The 14,652-nt window shown below is 53.1% G+C and overlaps 1 protein-coding gene across 1 annotated transcript in view; it reads left to right on the forward strand.

Moving 5' to 3' along the window:
- The window catches only part of HTRA1 (HtrA serine peptidase 1), a 51,473-nt gene extending 46,885 nt beyond the window's left edge, over nt 1-4,588 (forward strand). The window contains exons 7-9 of the mRNA XM_042960478.1: nt 889-946; nt 2,423-2,518; nt 3,872-4,588. Coding sequence (XP_042816412.1) covers nt 889-946; nt 2,423-2,518; nt 3,872-4,040 — 323 coding nt within the window. The 3' untranslated portion in view covers nt 4,041-4,588. The remainder of the gene's footprint in view (nt 1-888; nt 947-2,422; nt 2,519-3,871) is intronic.
- Nucleotides 4,589-14,652: the final 10,064 nt, after the last annotated feature.

Consider the following 14,652-nt stretch of genomic DNA (forward strand, 5'->3'; position numbering starts at 1 on the left):
AGGAGGGAAGTATTAGTCCCATTTTAGTGATAAGAAAACTGAGATTCAGGGAGATCGTTCATTCCACACATGTTTGTTGACCCGTCTCTGCTTGGGGTTAGGCTGGGGGTTCCATGGCTCCACAAGGTCCCCGGCATGCGTGATGTTTACACTCTGACTGGAGGGGGAGGGAGGGTGGTACTCGACAAACATGCAAGGTTTCAGATACCAATGATGCTTCCCTGAAAATGAAGCAGGGTGGTGAGCTGGGGGAGTGCCGGGAGGGAGACATTCCAGACCAAGGAACAGTGGATTCAAGGCCTCCGTTGTGGGCACAGCACACACAGCGAGTGGGTCACGTGGCTGGAGTGCAGTGAGGTTCAGGGTCACACAGATGGATGCAGAAAGCAGTTAGCCAGGGTCACGGAGACTTGACCTCTGTGCCGTGGTGGCCGTGGTGAAGGCCTTGGGTTGTATTGAGAACAGGGAAGGTCATGATCTGGTGGACGTCTTTGAAAAGTCATTGCCATGGCTGCATGGAGACTCCACTGGAGGGGCTGGGCAGAAGTTGTAGGACCAGGTGAGAGACTCTCCTGGTCATCCACGCCAGGGTGGGACGAAGGGCTCAGATTCTGGATTTATCGGAGGGCTAGAACCCTCATTGGAGGTCAGGATAAGGCAAAGAGGAAGCAAGTATCACTCCTCAGTTTTTGGCCATTAACAAAAATGACAGGACTTTCCCCAGGTGCCATGGCAGGTAGGGGCCTGAGAAGGATTTGAACCACATCGTCAGCGTTCCCCCCCGTGGCCCTGACTTTATACACTGCAGGGACTGAACCTCACAGCTCCTGGTGTCCCCAGTACAGCTGCCAACTGGGCTGACCTGTTGTCCTTTTGTCGTCCCACCAGGCAAAGCCGTTACCAAGAAGAAGTATATTGGCATCCGAATGATGTCGCTCACATCCAGGTGGGTAAGCGGGACGTCTGTGTGTGTATCTTAAACTTAAACCTAAACTTAGGAAGGCTCTCACTGGCACCCTGAAAGGGAAACCTCATGCTGCCTTAAGCATCTCGGTTTCTGGTTATAATTGAGAAACATCAGGAAAGAGGAGGGGCCATTCCCCTGGGCCTCTGGTTTTATGCTTCATTTTGGGGGTTTTGTTTGTGTTTGGAGGGAACAGGTCCTTCCCTCTAGAAGATTCTGCCCTCCTCTTTGAAGGCAGGCCTGGACGGTGGGGCGTGTTGGTCACTCTCCCTCATGCCTTCCTTTTCCCACTTGTTCCGTTGAAACCCACATTCCAGGAGTGCCCCAGCACCTCCCTCAGCCCAGAGCACCCTGCCTTTTGGGAGTGCGACCGTGTGTGGGCTGTGGCTGCCGGAATGCTGGGTCAGGCTTGTTTGCCGGAGCCGGTGGAAGCCGTGGCGTGCGGCTGCCAGGCTTATAACGTACTGGTGTTTTACCCTTGATGAAAACGTCTGGTATAAGCACACGAGCCTGGTAACTAAGGGCACAGTGGAAACTCTTGCGGGTACAGGTAGCAAAGAGCAGAACGTATTCATGTAGGCATTAACATATGAATTATCGTAATTAATTTACTATTAATCGTGACCATATTACTATCCTTTAGATGCATATTATGAATGGTGGTGTCGTTTTTAGCACTCCACAATGTGTGGACTGATTTGCTGAGACTCAAATGTGAATCAGTTACTTGTCTTGGAGTCGTGGGCGATGAAGGTATGGGGAAGGAATATACACCCTAGCATCTGGCTTCCTGAGTTCTTGTCCCAGCTGTGCGACTTCCTGGCTCATGACCTGGGGAATGACTTGACCTCTGTGCCTCAGTTTCCTCCTCTCCGGGACCAGGATAACAGTGCAGGCATTTTGGTGGGTGGTGAGGACCGAGTGATTGAACGTGTGCCCAGGCTTGGATCCACGGGTGGTGGCACGGGTCGCCAGCCACAGTGACACCAGCCACTGTATTTACCGCACATTTGCTCCGCACCAGGCACCGGGCCAGGTGCTGCGTCCAGACCATCTCACCTAATCCTCAAAACGACCCCTACATCATAGAGTATTGTCATTATTCCTGTTTTGTAGGTGAGGAAACTAAGGCACAGAGAGGTTAAGCAGCTGCCCAGGATCACACAGAAAGTGGCAGAGCTGGGGCTCCAAACCTGGGCAACCGCTACACCGTATTCACTCCTTACATTACAATAGCTACTATTAAATCATTAGTAAAATTAAGAATAATAATAATTATAAAGCACCGTACTTCCTGTCAGCCAGTAGATCTTTGACTCTAATAGACATGTAAGCGAAGCAGAATCAGACCTCCTGGGGCTATTTATTTCAGGAGGAGAAGCTGGGTGAGAGCTGAGTCTCAGCCAACAGAGGCCCCTTGTTACTTGATGTTAACGCAGGTGTTTTCCTCCCGAGCAGCAAAGCCAAAGAGCTAAAAGACCGTCACCGAGACTTCCCGGATGTGCTTTCGGGAGCGTATATCATTGAAGTCATTCCTGACACTCCAGCGGAAGCGTGAGTTAGAACTATTTTCTCTTTGCCGGATTATCCCTGCGGTTCCTGGGGGCGGTCGGGGGAGGCTGTGTTCTTTTCATATCGGCTCAAGTGGTGGTGAGGGTCCCTGATGAAAGGGTTGGACACCCTTGGTGTCCTGGTTCAGCTCAGCACTCATCAGCAAAAGGGTGCTTCCTGTCCTCAGAAGTCCTCACTTCATGAGAGGTGATTCAGGTGGAAGGAACGACATCTGACTCTCATGAGTCTCTGGGGCAGGCCTGGCTGGGGAAAGAGGGTTCAAGGCGCAGTGGCCCTGAGATCTTGGGCAGTGGTCCCGTCCTGGGCCGCCAGACGGACACATTTCCCGTAGAAGCCTGCCTTCTCTGATTCCGTCTGTTACCGACCAGGCCATACCTGTCTGTTCTGTACCTCCAGAACAATAACCCAGGTAACATCCAAGTAACATGAAAAGAAGTAGCTCAGCAGGCAGTCAGCACGTCTTACTTCTACGGACATAATATGCAGGGAGAAGAGCTAGACGGGGTGGGGCCTGCAAGCTGTTCCCTGGGGCCCGGATCTGGCCCGCCGACTGCTCCGCTTTAATATGACCCGTGGGCGAAGGATAGATACTGCATTTTTAAACGGCTGAAAACATTTTTAAGCAAGAGTATTTTCTTCTGATACATAAAAATTGTACGAAATTGACATTTCAGTGTCCGTAAGTGAAGGTTACTGGAACACAGCCAAGCTCGGTAGTTACACACTGCCTACAGTGGCTTGACGGCCACGGCAGTCGAGTTGACTTGTGATGGATGCCACATGGCCTGCAAAGTCCAAAATATTTCCTATCTGGCTCTTTACAGAAAAAGTTTGCTGACGCTGTGCTAGACCACTAAAGGACCTTAATAGCTTATTTGACACTTATTTGACTCTTGCTTATTTGTAAGAGCTAAAGTTACAGCAATAATAACACAAAAGAAGGTGGAACCATTCCACCTGCTCCTTAGGGGACCGTCCTCCGAGTTGTGATGCCCATGACAAGCAAGCTGGCCACGGGCACGATCCGTGGTAGACAGTCTGCGGCATATCCTTGCCTCCTCTGGGGTCAGTCTGTCATCCAATCATAACAAGTGCTGGGGAGCGTTTCTGCAATGGACAGGACTGATGATTTGGCCTAAAACTCTCAAAAGGAAATGACGCAATCCGTTGGTAGTTGAAGCTACTGTCATGTGAGTTCGCCATCACCCCACCCGATGCGCTCGGGGCTTCTGGGTTCTAAACTGTGCCTCTGTCAATGCACAGTCGAGTCCCTCTCCTGGCAGTTAGACCCGGGGGAATGGAAGCGTTACAATCGTGTTTCCCCTTGTGTTGCAGGGGTGGGCTCAAGGAAAACGACGTCATAATCAGCATCAATGGACAGTCGGTGGTCTCAGCTAATGACGTCAGTGACGTCATTAAAAAGGAAAGCACCCTGAACATGGTTGTCCGCAGGGGCAACGAAGACATTATGATTACGGTGATTCCTGAAGAAATCGACCCATAGGTAGAGGCATGAGCTGGATTTCATGTTTCCCCTCAAAGACTCTCCAGTGGACGGTGCATGATGACTCTGGGCTGGTGGCACAGGACACTCAAGACTTCGGACCACCGTGTTCCTTGTTCAGCAGAAGCACCCTGGCCAACAGAATCCTTCTTGATAGTTTGCAGGCAAAACAAATGTAATGTCATAGATCCGTAGGCAGAAGCTCGCCCTTCTGTATTCCTATGTATGCAGTGTGCTTTTCCTTGCCGGCTTGGACCGTTCCTGCTTAGACAGTCAACATTTGTCTCTCCCTTTAACTGAGTCGTCATCTTAGTCCAACTAAGGCAGTTGATATAACGCATAGGTGGAGGAAGGCCCCACGGGAGCCAGAATGGTCCTGGGCACGGTTTTGCTTTCCTCGCGGTCAGCACCCAGAGGAGATGGACGCCAGAGACCACAGGCCGGTGACCGTTGGCTTCCCAAACGGCCGAAGTTGCCTCTTTTAGGAATCTCTTCAGAACTGGGGGCACAATGACTTTGAGTTTGAGCTATTAAAGTACTTCTTCATACTCTGCCTTGTGGCTTGCTTCTTTCCCGTTCCCTGTGAACAGCTGGTGGCTGTCTCTTGGAAATGCTTGTAAGGTCAACAGGTCCTCATTAAACCACATTGTCCGCGCAGGGTTGAGCTTGCAGGCTTACCAGTTATTTCCAAATCATCACGTGGGGTTTACCGGCATTACTAACAACTGTGCTTGGCCGCTCTGGCTTCATAAAATAGGGCTTGAGGACAGTCGTACTTGCATCTGGAGCTTTCCAAACTGACGAGAGTGTGTTGACCTCATGCATCACGCAATCAGTCAACGAAAGATTCTCTGGGCCTCCGCTCTGCGCCAGACAGGGTGCTAAGTATAGAGGGATCAGCGCAGAGCAGGGTGGACCCAGGCCTTCTGTGACCCAAGAACTCTCTTATCTTAAGTCCCCAGAAAGTACAGGCTGAAGTTGATTGCAGTTGTCCTGGGCTCTGACCTGAGAACCAGACCGTAAGCCTTGGGAGGGGGAGGAGGGCTAGAGCAGGGCTCCCCTCGACGCGTTCTCAAACAAGTGTAACCGTAAGCGGCCGGAGACGCCCCTCTGTCTCTGGGAAAGCTCCCAAGAGCTGGAGACTGGACCCGTGTAGACTGCCACAGAAATTTAGCTTGAGAAGTTAGCACGGGCCTGCGTCACTGTGGGGAGCACACACCGGGGAGGAGGCTTTTTACACCGGGAGTGGAGGATGAGGCTCTCTACTTGTCAGCTGTAAAAGGGGGGGCCTTGGACAGGATGGAGGTTGGGGTCCCTGGACGGAGAGCTTAATCCTTCCTCCACCAGTAGATCTCCGAGGTCTGGTTCATAACTGAAGAGGCTGTAGAAGAACAAGGGCCCAAGTTCAGTGGAGGGGAAATCCGATTTAGCAAGACCCTCATCAGTAGTGACGCCAGGCAGCCGGGTGGCTGTGTGCCTTCGCGGCCTGTTTAGATGACCTTGGAAAGTCGGAAGGAGCCGACTTGCGTGTGGGTTTTGCACCCCCTCCCTCTCCACCTAAGGTGATGACTCAGAGAATGGCTCCGTCCTCAGATGTTTTTCCCACGGGCCTGCTCCTGGGTGGGCCCCAGGGCTGAGGTACCACTGCAGGTGGGGAGGGCGCGCTGGGTGGCGTCCAGGTCAGCGGCAGCCCCGGCCGGAGCCCGTCTGTCTCCAGCCTGTCATCCGCTCGGGAGATCACAGAGGGTTCTGCTGGAAGGCATCGGCCTGGAGCCCACGGGCTCAGCCCTCTGCAAACACTGTAAATACTGAGCAGCAGTTCCGAAGGGCCACGGGACTCTGGGGGAGGGGGGAGGGGTGTTGCCCGCAGATGTGGTCGTATATACGAGGCCTCAGAGAGGGCAGCTTGGCGCACGGTCGACGCGTAATGGGTCCGGTTCCGTGGCTGCCCTGAGCTGTGGTACCCGGTGTCCTGTGGGGGCCGCTCACCCGAGCACCCCGCGCTCACACGGGCTTTCTCAGGCCCTCTTAGGCCAGCCGTTGTTTCCTCACCTTGCTTTGGGTTCTGATGGAGGTTTTGGCCACATCAATTAGCCTTAAGGTCCGGGAGGCAGAGCTGAGTCGAAGGGGCATCGCTCCTGGAGCTAGGTAAATGTGGGCTCGGCTCTGGGGTCCGCATCTTACTGGCCGCGTGACCTTTGAACAAGTTATTTCACCCCTCTGTGCCCGTTTTTCCATCTGTACCACTTCCTGTGTCTGCTGTGGCTAGTGACACAGTGGCGCACAGCGAACGCTCTAAATATTAGTGACATGGGCGTTCCTTGATGTCTTGGAGCCTCAGTTTCCCCCTCGGTCAAGTGGGGAGTAAGAGCAGCGTCCCCCCCTTGCCCTGGAGTTGTGTGCGTCAACCGTGAGGGCCTGTGCTCCTAGATAAGTGCAGCTGCTCCCGTTTTTATTGTGAGTAGCCTGCCGTCCTTCTGGTTCTCAACTGACAATTTCAATAGTTAACATCTGCCGGGTGCTTGCTGTGTGTCAGACGTCGTGCCGAGCATTTTACATTTACTGGCTGTTCGGGCCTCAGATCAGCCCTCGGGTGGACGCTATATTTACCTCTTTTGACAGGTGAAAAAATTGATGCCCAGAAATTAAGCATCTTGCTCAAGTCACGGAGCTGATAAGCGGGCAGCTGTGACTTAAACCCAGGAGGCCTGAGCCCATGGTATCTGTGCGGCCCTGCCTGCCCACCTTTGCCTCCTTGGGACTAAGACTCCCAGTCCCTCCGCCTCGGGGCAGGCGTGTGTCCATCTCGCTTCTAGAAGGTGGTCATGGGGGCCTGCAGCCTGCTTGGTTTCTGGTTCCTCCAGGGCCTTGCAGACCCCTCCGTGGTCCCCTAACGGCCCTGCTGGCTGGTGGGTTGGCAACGCCCTCTTCTCTGTCCCCTGAGGAATTCCTACCCACCCAGTCTTGGCTCTGTGGCTCCAGTCCCTGCTTCCGGCTTGTGTGAAACCTTGAGCGATGCCAATGGGCACGTTTACGTGGCTTGATTGGTCCCCGTCCCACCCTCCCAGATGCTTCCCTAGATGCACGAGCCGGGAGAGAGGCCACGGCACGAAGGGGTCTCCTCACCGTCTCTTCTGGGGCCCCGCCGAGTGGGTGCTGTGCCCAGAAACTGTACGTGGTCCTGGTCTTTTCTGGCTCCATTTCTTCAGCTGCAAACTTTGCAGAATGCTCATGTCTGGTGGGTGTGGGGAAGGGCAGCACGTGTTTTTATGAAAACTTGGCACGGTGCTTGTCTTTACCTGGTTAGCACCTCAGGCCTGAGCCTTGGACAGTGGGGTTTTAGTTGGCCGGCAAGGGCACTTGGCCCATTTCGGTAGATGCCACTCAAGTGAGGCCAGCTTGAGGTTGTGCAAGAGGGGGCACATGTGGGTGAACGAATGGCCCCGTGCAGGTTCAAGGTTACTACGTGAAAGCTGCCTTCTCCCCCAGAGGTGGTTCCAGGTGAGGCCAGAGGTCTGATAGTGGCAGGATGGGTCAGTGGGCTTCCGGAGTTCCCTGGGGCCCTGGGCTGAGCAGGTGGTAAGGCTCAGTGCAGAAGCATTTTAAAAGCGAGCTGATGCCTGGATGTCACCCTCAGCCATCCGGGTGACGTCATTGACGCAGGTGGGCTGGAGGGTGAGCCTGCCGTCATGGCTGCTCTCTGTCTCCTGCCCCTCCCCTCCAGGCAGCTGCTCCTTGCCCTGAGATGCCTGGGCTCCCCCTCTCCCTGTACCTCTGCAGCTGTCTCCCCGGGCCGCACGACCCTCACCAGCTGTCCGGTAGGGACCGGACCCCACACGGCTCTAAAGAACTCTCGCTAGAACTGACTGCCTCATGAGCTGTGACTGCCACGTGGGTCTGATGGAACCGTCAGGATGCTGGCTTGGAAAGTCAGTCTCCTGTTTTAAAATACGTGCTGTTGGTTCCATTTCAGGGCCCTCCCCGCCCCGCCGCGCACTCAGCCACAGTCCACAGAAAGGAATCTGGCTCAGCGGGAGGCCAGTTCTTGGAATCAAATAATCCCCGCGTGTTGAAGCACGCATCCGAGGGCCCCGGGCTTCGCAGGGTGCTGGGGCTGGTTCTGCAGGAGCCAAGTGGGCCTCCGACCCTGTCTGTGCCCTGCATCTGGACCCCAGTTGGGCTGACTCATTGTTCCCACAGGGGACTGGCCGTGGCCTTCCGGTGCTTCCGTCAAGATGTGGGCGGAGCACACTGAGCAGAGGCCTTCCTGCCGTGCGGCAGCTGTTTTGTTTTGCGCTTGTGAAAGTGATGGCCTCAGCGTGGTGCCTGCCAAGGATCAGCGAAGATCAAATGAAGTAAACACCCACGATTGCATTTTTAGTTTAAAAACAACTGAAACGCAGCTCAGATTCTGTATGGAAATGGATTTCTGTCCAACGTGTCTCACTGGGTCAGGTAAGATCTTGGGCGCACACTGCCCGAGGTACCCACACTGCCTTTCAGGCCTCCTCCTCCTCCTTGTGCATCCCCACGGTCAGGGTCATCAGCGCCACCTGCCACAGGAGTGTGCTGTATGCCCATTGCTTCAGAGCCGTCTGATGATGCAGATATTGTTAGAATACATGGGGGGACACTGAGGCACAGAGCATTGAGTGACCAGCCTGAAGTCACACAGCGAGGAGGACAGTAAAGCTGGTGCATTGGAATTTCGATGGCTGGCTCTGGAGTGCTCTCTTGCAGCCACTAGGCCTTTATACACTTTTGCTGATGACGCCCAGTGACCTCTGTAACAGAACTTTCCATTGGACTGTCTCTGAAGCGGTAAAGAAAGGCTGGCTCAAGGGCTGGTTTGTAAGCATGACTTTGCAGAACTAGAAAGCCGCCCCCCCACCCCCGTTTCATGGGCATCACCGCCGTGAAAGGGCATAAACGCTGTGGGCAATAAGGGAGCCTGGGGGCCCCCATCGGCATCCATCCTCAGAATGCCCAGGCCCCACAAACTCCCAGCTGGCCCGCCTGTCTTGTATTTTTTGCCCTGTGCTCTCTCCCAATGAGCCAGTAGAGTGGGAACACAGGGTCTTAGATGATTGCCAGGGTAAAAACACACCTCACTGTCTAAGGCCCTGCATGGCAGATACTGAGCATAAAGAATGCGTCCTAGAGGAGCGCCTGGGTGGCTCAGTCGGTTAAGCGTCAGACTTTGGCTCGGGTCATGATCTCATGGTTTGTGAGTTGGAGCCCCGCTGACAGCTCAGAGCCTGGAGCCTGCTTCAGATTCTGTGTCTCCCCCCCGCACCCCCCCGCCTCCGCCCCACCCCTGCTTGTGCTCTGTCTCTCTCTGTCTTTCAGAAGTGAATAAACATTAAAAAAAAAAAAAAAAAGAACGCGTCCTAGAAACCTCAAGGAAGAGAGGGTTAATAAATCATTCATGCAGAACTCAAACCTCCTCGGAAATCCCGGCAATCAAGGATCCTCAACTTCTAGAGCTATTTTCCGGCTTATTATCCTTGTCCCTTCCCTCGTAAATTAATTGCACTGACATTTAATGACTGGAATCAACAAAGGTGGAGTCGACGTGGAAGATTCTGAGCTGCTTTCTTGCTTTAATGAAAGTAGTTCGCAGTGAATGGAGTTTCTTGAGAATGTTTTGTCGAATTACGGCAACTGAGTTAGGGGCTAGTCGAATCCGTTTCACTTTTGTCTTGGTCATGTGCCCGTTCCTGTGACTTTTATCCAGCACTGGTTTTGTGCCTGGCACTGTGCAAAGGCTTTACAGCCACTATCCCGGCGAATTCTGAATTCGTGACCTGCGGCCCCTCTTCTCAGAGGAGGAAACTGAAGCTCAGAGAGGTGGCTTTCCTTGTTCGATGACACACGGCGAAAAAAGTCAGAGCCAGGAGTGGAAAGCAGGATTCTGCCTCCGGAGCCCCTGAGCTGGTTCCCACGGCAGCGGCCACAATGCATCCTTTGGGTGGGCATCTGCAGAATCTTGTCCTGGCTGCCTCAGTGGTCTGAACCCCGAGCCCTATCCCTATACTGGATTAAGGTGGGGAGGGGGGGGGCAAACATGTGTCAGCCACAGTTTTCCCGTCAGTACAAATTACGTTGAGCGTGTTAAGCTAAAAACCTGCAAAGAGTAAAAACACTGAAAAGCAACGGGAGAGAAAACATGTCCACGCAAAATCCTGCACACATGTTTATAGCAGCTTTATTCATAATTGCCAAACCTTGAAAGCAACCAAAGATGTCTGTCAGCAGTCAAATGGATAAATAAAGTGTGATACATCCAGACGGTAAAATTTTACCCAGTGCCTGAAAGCGATGAGCAATCAAACAATGAAAAGACGTGGGGGAAATTTAAATGCATGTTTCTGAGTGAGAGAAGCCCATTTGTAGAGGCTGTGATTCCAAATGTATACCATTCTGGAAAGGCAAAACTATGGAGACAGGAAAAAAAATCAGTGGCTGCCAGGAGTTAGTGGGGAAAGAGGGATGGGCGAGTTTTAGGGCAGTGAAACTATTCTATATGATACCGAATGACAGACACACAATTTGTCCAAACCCATAGAATCTACGCCACTGGGTGAACACTAATGCGTCTGTGGGCTCTGGGTGATAAGGACATGTGGCAATGCAGGCCCGTCAGTCATCACAAATGTACCAGGCTAGTGAGGGATATTGAAACTGGGGGTTGGTGGGAGAGAGGCCCCGGGAACTCTGAACTTTTTCTTCAATTTTGCTGTGAACCCAAAACTGCTCTAAAAAAAAAAATAAAAAAGGCTGTTAATTAAAATTCAAAAGCAAACTTCTGAACAATATGAGGTTCTAGGTCAGGCCCTGGAGCCAAATGGAAGCCCCTGTCTGATCCAGAAAAATGCTTCCCTCAGATTCAGCCTCCCCCGCTAGCCTCCAGCAGCGGCCCTCTTCCGCTTCCCTTGGCCCAGGTTGCAGACCCGAGACAGGTGTTCTGGGCAGAGGGGAGGAGTGAGTGTTTTTTAGAGAAGAACTTCTCAAAGCCAGAGTATCTCCCAGCAGGTTCAAGCCTGCAGAGTGGACCCTGAAACAAAAATGAAAAACCCAGTTGCCACCGCTGGGAGTGTGGCCGCTGGCCCCTTCGTGGCGCCCACCCAGGGTTCTAAGCCCTGTGCCCACAACCTGACCCATTCTTTTCCTATGACGGAAACCTGTGTTCTGCCGGAAGAAAATCCGTTCTTGACTCACGTGGCCCGGGGGCGCCGTGCCTTGGGCTGGTGTGGCGCAGGGAGGCATTTCAGGTGGGCCACCTTTGCCTGGGTTTCTGCAAACAGTGCCCTGTCCTCGTGACAGAATTCCTTATGGCCCCCGCAGGATGGGGAGGCTTTTGATGACCGGAGAGAGCTGCTTCTACTCCACGAAGCCACCATCACCTCCCTCCTGGGCTCTCGGGTGATGCCTTTTGGCCCGTGTATTGTCCACCTGCTGCAGGTGCCCCTGCCTGGCTAAAAGTGTTCTCTTCCCTTCGTGCATCTCCCGCGCCCAGCCGGCTTAGCTGGGTTGGGCTGCTAGATTTGGGACCCCCTGGTCTCTGTTCAGACAGGGCCCCTCTGCGCCCACGGGTTGTTCTTATAACCTCTTCTTTATCTGTAAGGGAGATACACTGCCTCTGAGCCCCGGATACTTAAATTATTTCCTACTAGGCTAGGAGAGAAGCAGAGGTTCCACGAAACATTGTGGCCATGGTGACGGCATAGGTGTGTCCACTAGGGGGTGAACTGGCCTCGTGAAACTCCGGGAGGTGCCAGGGGACCTGGATGTGAAAGGGAAGGGTGCCTGGAGGAAGCAGCCAAGAGAGGGCGAAGCTGGGGGCAGGAGCGGGCAGCTTCCTCCAGCCCCATCTGTGCCCAGCACTGTCGGCCTGGGGGAGTGGCTCTGAGCCCCCCACCTCTCTGCTTCTTTCCATGCTCCGGCCACACCAGCCCCTTCTCTTACATGTTACACACGGACCACACTTACTTGTCCATTGCTTATTTCTCCCGCTAAGATAAAAGCCCCTGTGACAGCAGGGACCTTACGCGCAGGCTCTCCACAGCCCCATACATTAGAAGAGTGTCGTAGGCAAGGCACGCTAGAGCAGCGGATCGAAAGAGCGGCTGTAGGCCGCTCCCGCCTATTCTGTGGGAAGCACCCTGCAGCCTCTGGCTTCCTGCACTTTGAAATTTGGGACTATTTTAGGACCGAAGGGGCAGGGGAGCATCACTTGGTACTGGGAGCTCCTCTTTGCTCTTCAGTTTGGGTGCCTTATTTCCTCTCCTGCTGTATTTCTCTTCCTTGGTCATAGCTCTCTTTATTGCTAAGCATTTCTGCCATTTTTGAAGATTAGCAGGATTTAGTTTCCCCCGTGGCACTGGGCTGTGATCTGGTTTAAGCCAGTGTGCGTTTGCTTGTGGGGACACACCTGGTCTGAGGCCCCCACCGCCATGGGATCCTGACCCTGCACCCCCACCCTGAGCAGAGCCTGGGAACCTGCTTGCTAACAGGCACTCTAGCTGAGAACCCCGGCCTGGGGACGCCAGACCCGTCTCCTTCTCGTGCTGGGAACCAAGGTGACAAGTTGATCTTCTCCAGGGTGACAGCTGTCAGGCCAGAAACGTTTATTTACAGTCATTTCTGCCTTCCTCTGTGCTCACCCCCCAGGCCCCTGGGCCCCTGCCATCATCAGATACTTTCTCAGCAATTCCCTTCCCTGGGCCTCTTGAGCCTCACTGGTGTTACTGGTTGAGGCTGCTGGGGTTCCAGGCAGTGGGTGGGGGGAGAAATGGGGGCGAGTAAGGAGGAGGGGCTGTCGAACAAGATGGGGCCAGCCCCATGTGAGGCAGGGGCAGCAGCCAAGCAGAACTGGGTCAGAATCCACATGCTGCTGGGTGCACAGCCTGGGAATGACTCTAGCCAGGATCTCAGGCGATGTTGGAAAACGTTCTTTAGTTGGCTCGGGCCTCGGTTTGTTCCTGTCTCCCATCTTCCTTCTAACCCAGTTTAACAATGGTTTGCACTTTACTGTATTTGCTTTTCATAAATAAAAAAAGAAACACCCTACAAACATATCTGAACTTTCCTTTGACTGCTTTCGCCCAATCCCACCCTTCCTGCCTCCTCACCCCCCTTGTATTTGGCGTGTCACTTTTTTCGTATATTTATATGTTACATATGTATCTATGAGCAGTGGGTATTGGCTTCTGTGGGCTTTAGGGATTTCGTTAATGATATCTAATATGTATTATCCTACAACTTTCTTTTTTTTTTTTACTCAACTTTGTTTTTGGAGATCTATCCTGTGTGTGTGTGTGTGTGTGTGTGTGTGTGTGTGTGTGTGTATGTGTGTGTGTGTTTATAAAATACACACACACACACACACACACACACATATTTCTGTTTTGCTCCATGTTAGTATTCCATAATATGAATATTATGCCCCAGTTAATTTTTCTATTTCCCGAATGATGGACCTTTATGGTGATGGGGTTCAGTGCCTTGATCTGTAAAGCGGGAATCGATGTACCTCTCTCACATCGTGGAGCCTATGTGTGGGGGGGGGGTGCAGGTGACAGTACCTTGCTTGGCAGTTGGCCAGAGAACCTTTTCAAGACCTACCAGAGGGAGTGACTTTCCAGCCCCCAGGAAGAGTGCTGTTTCAGGACATGCTGTGTTCAATGTCTTCTCCAATCTCCAGCGATGGCAGCCTATCAGGTTGGCCCCATAAAAGGAGGGCTTGTGACCCAGCGCATAAGGTCAACACTGAGCTCCCCTCTGACACTGGAGGAAATATTAGGACTCATCTAACTCAATTTCCTCCACCAGTGACCACCATGGGCTGTCCACCCCTGCCTGTACCCCCTCTATGAATAGGGAACCCCCATCCCCAAAGGCAGCTCAGTCTTGTACTGGGTCAAAAATCTGTGTTCTGGTAAGTTCCACTGTTTTGCCCCAGTTCTGCCTGCTGGGGCCCCACAGCACGTTGCAAATTTAACGGCAGCTGGTATGCCCACCCCCGCCCCTGTCCTTCGTCCTCTGGGCTAACGTCACACTTGAGGAAGGAAATGCAGCTCTCCTCTGAAATGTTCTGTCATCCCCTTGCCATCCCGGCCATCCTCTGAAAGTGTTCCTGTTCCCGATCTTAGGTGGTGAATTTCTGGCTGAGTTGAGCTCCAGCTAAAATGTATTCTGCAGAATACACCAGAAGCAGTAGGAGGCGGCCTCTGCGGGTGCTTTTTGCCTTAAGTACAGACAACATTGTACTGAACACCTGCTGGCTTTTCTCCTTCGTGTCCTCTCCCCATTCACAACTTTGCTTGGAACTGCCCCTTCACCCAAGTCACAGGGAACCTGGGATGGGCCTCCAAGCAGCCTCTTAATCAGTGCAGCTTGTCTCCCGGCACAGGGCTCCACTCTCATGGGCACCCACTCTTTGACGAAGACAGCTGACACTCAGCCCTGGATAACTTGCACTTAAAAGCTGTGTCAAGAGCTGCCTTTTCACTTGTTGGCCTTTTTGGTCAGAACTAAGAGATTCGAGGCTCCAAGCTGTGGGTCCCTTGGACGGAGCAAATTCAAATGAGAAAACTGCTGGCAGCCTGCG

Source organism: Panthera tigris, chromosome D2, assembly GCF_018350195.1.
Source record: "Panthera tigris isolate Pti1 chromosome D2, P.tigris_Pti1_mat1.1, whole genome shotgun sequence".
Taxonomy (NCBI): domain Eukaryota; kingdom Metazoa; phylum Chordata; class Mammalia; order Carnivora; family Felidae; genus Panthera; species Panthera tigris.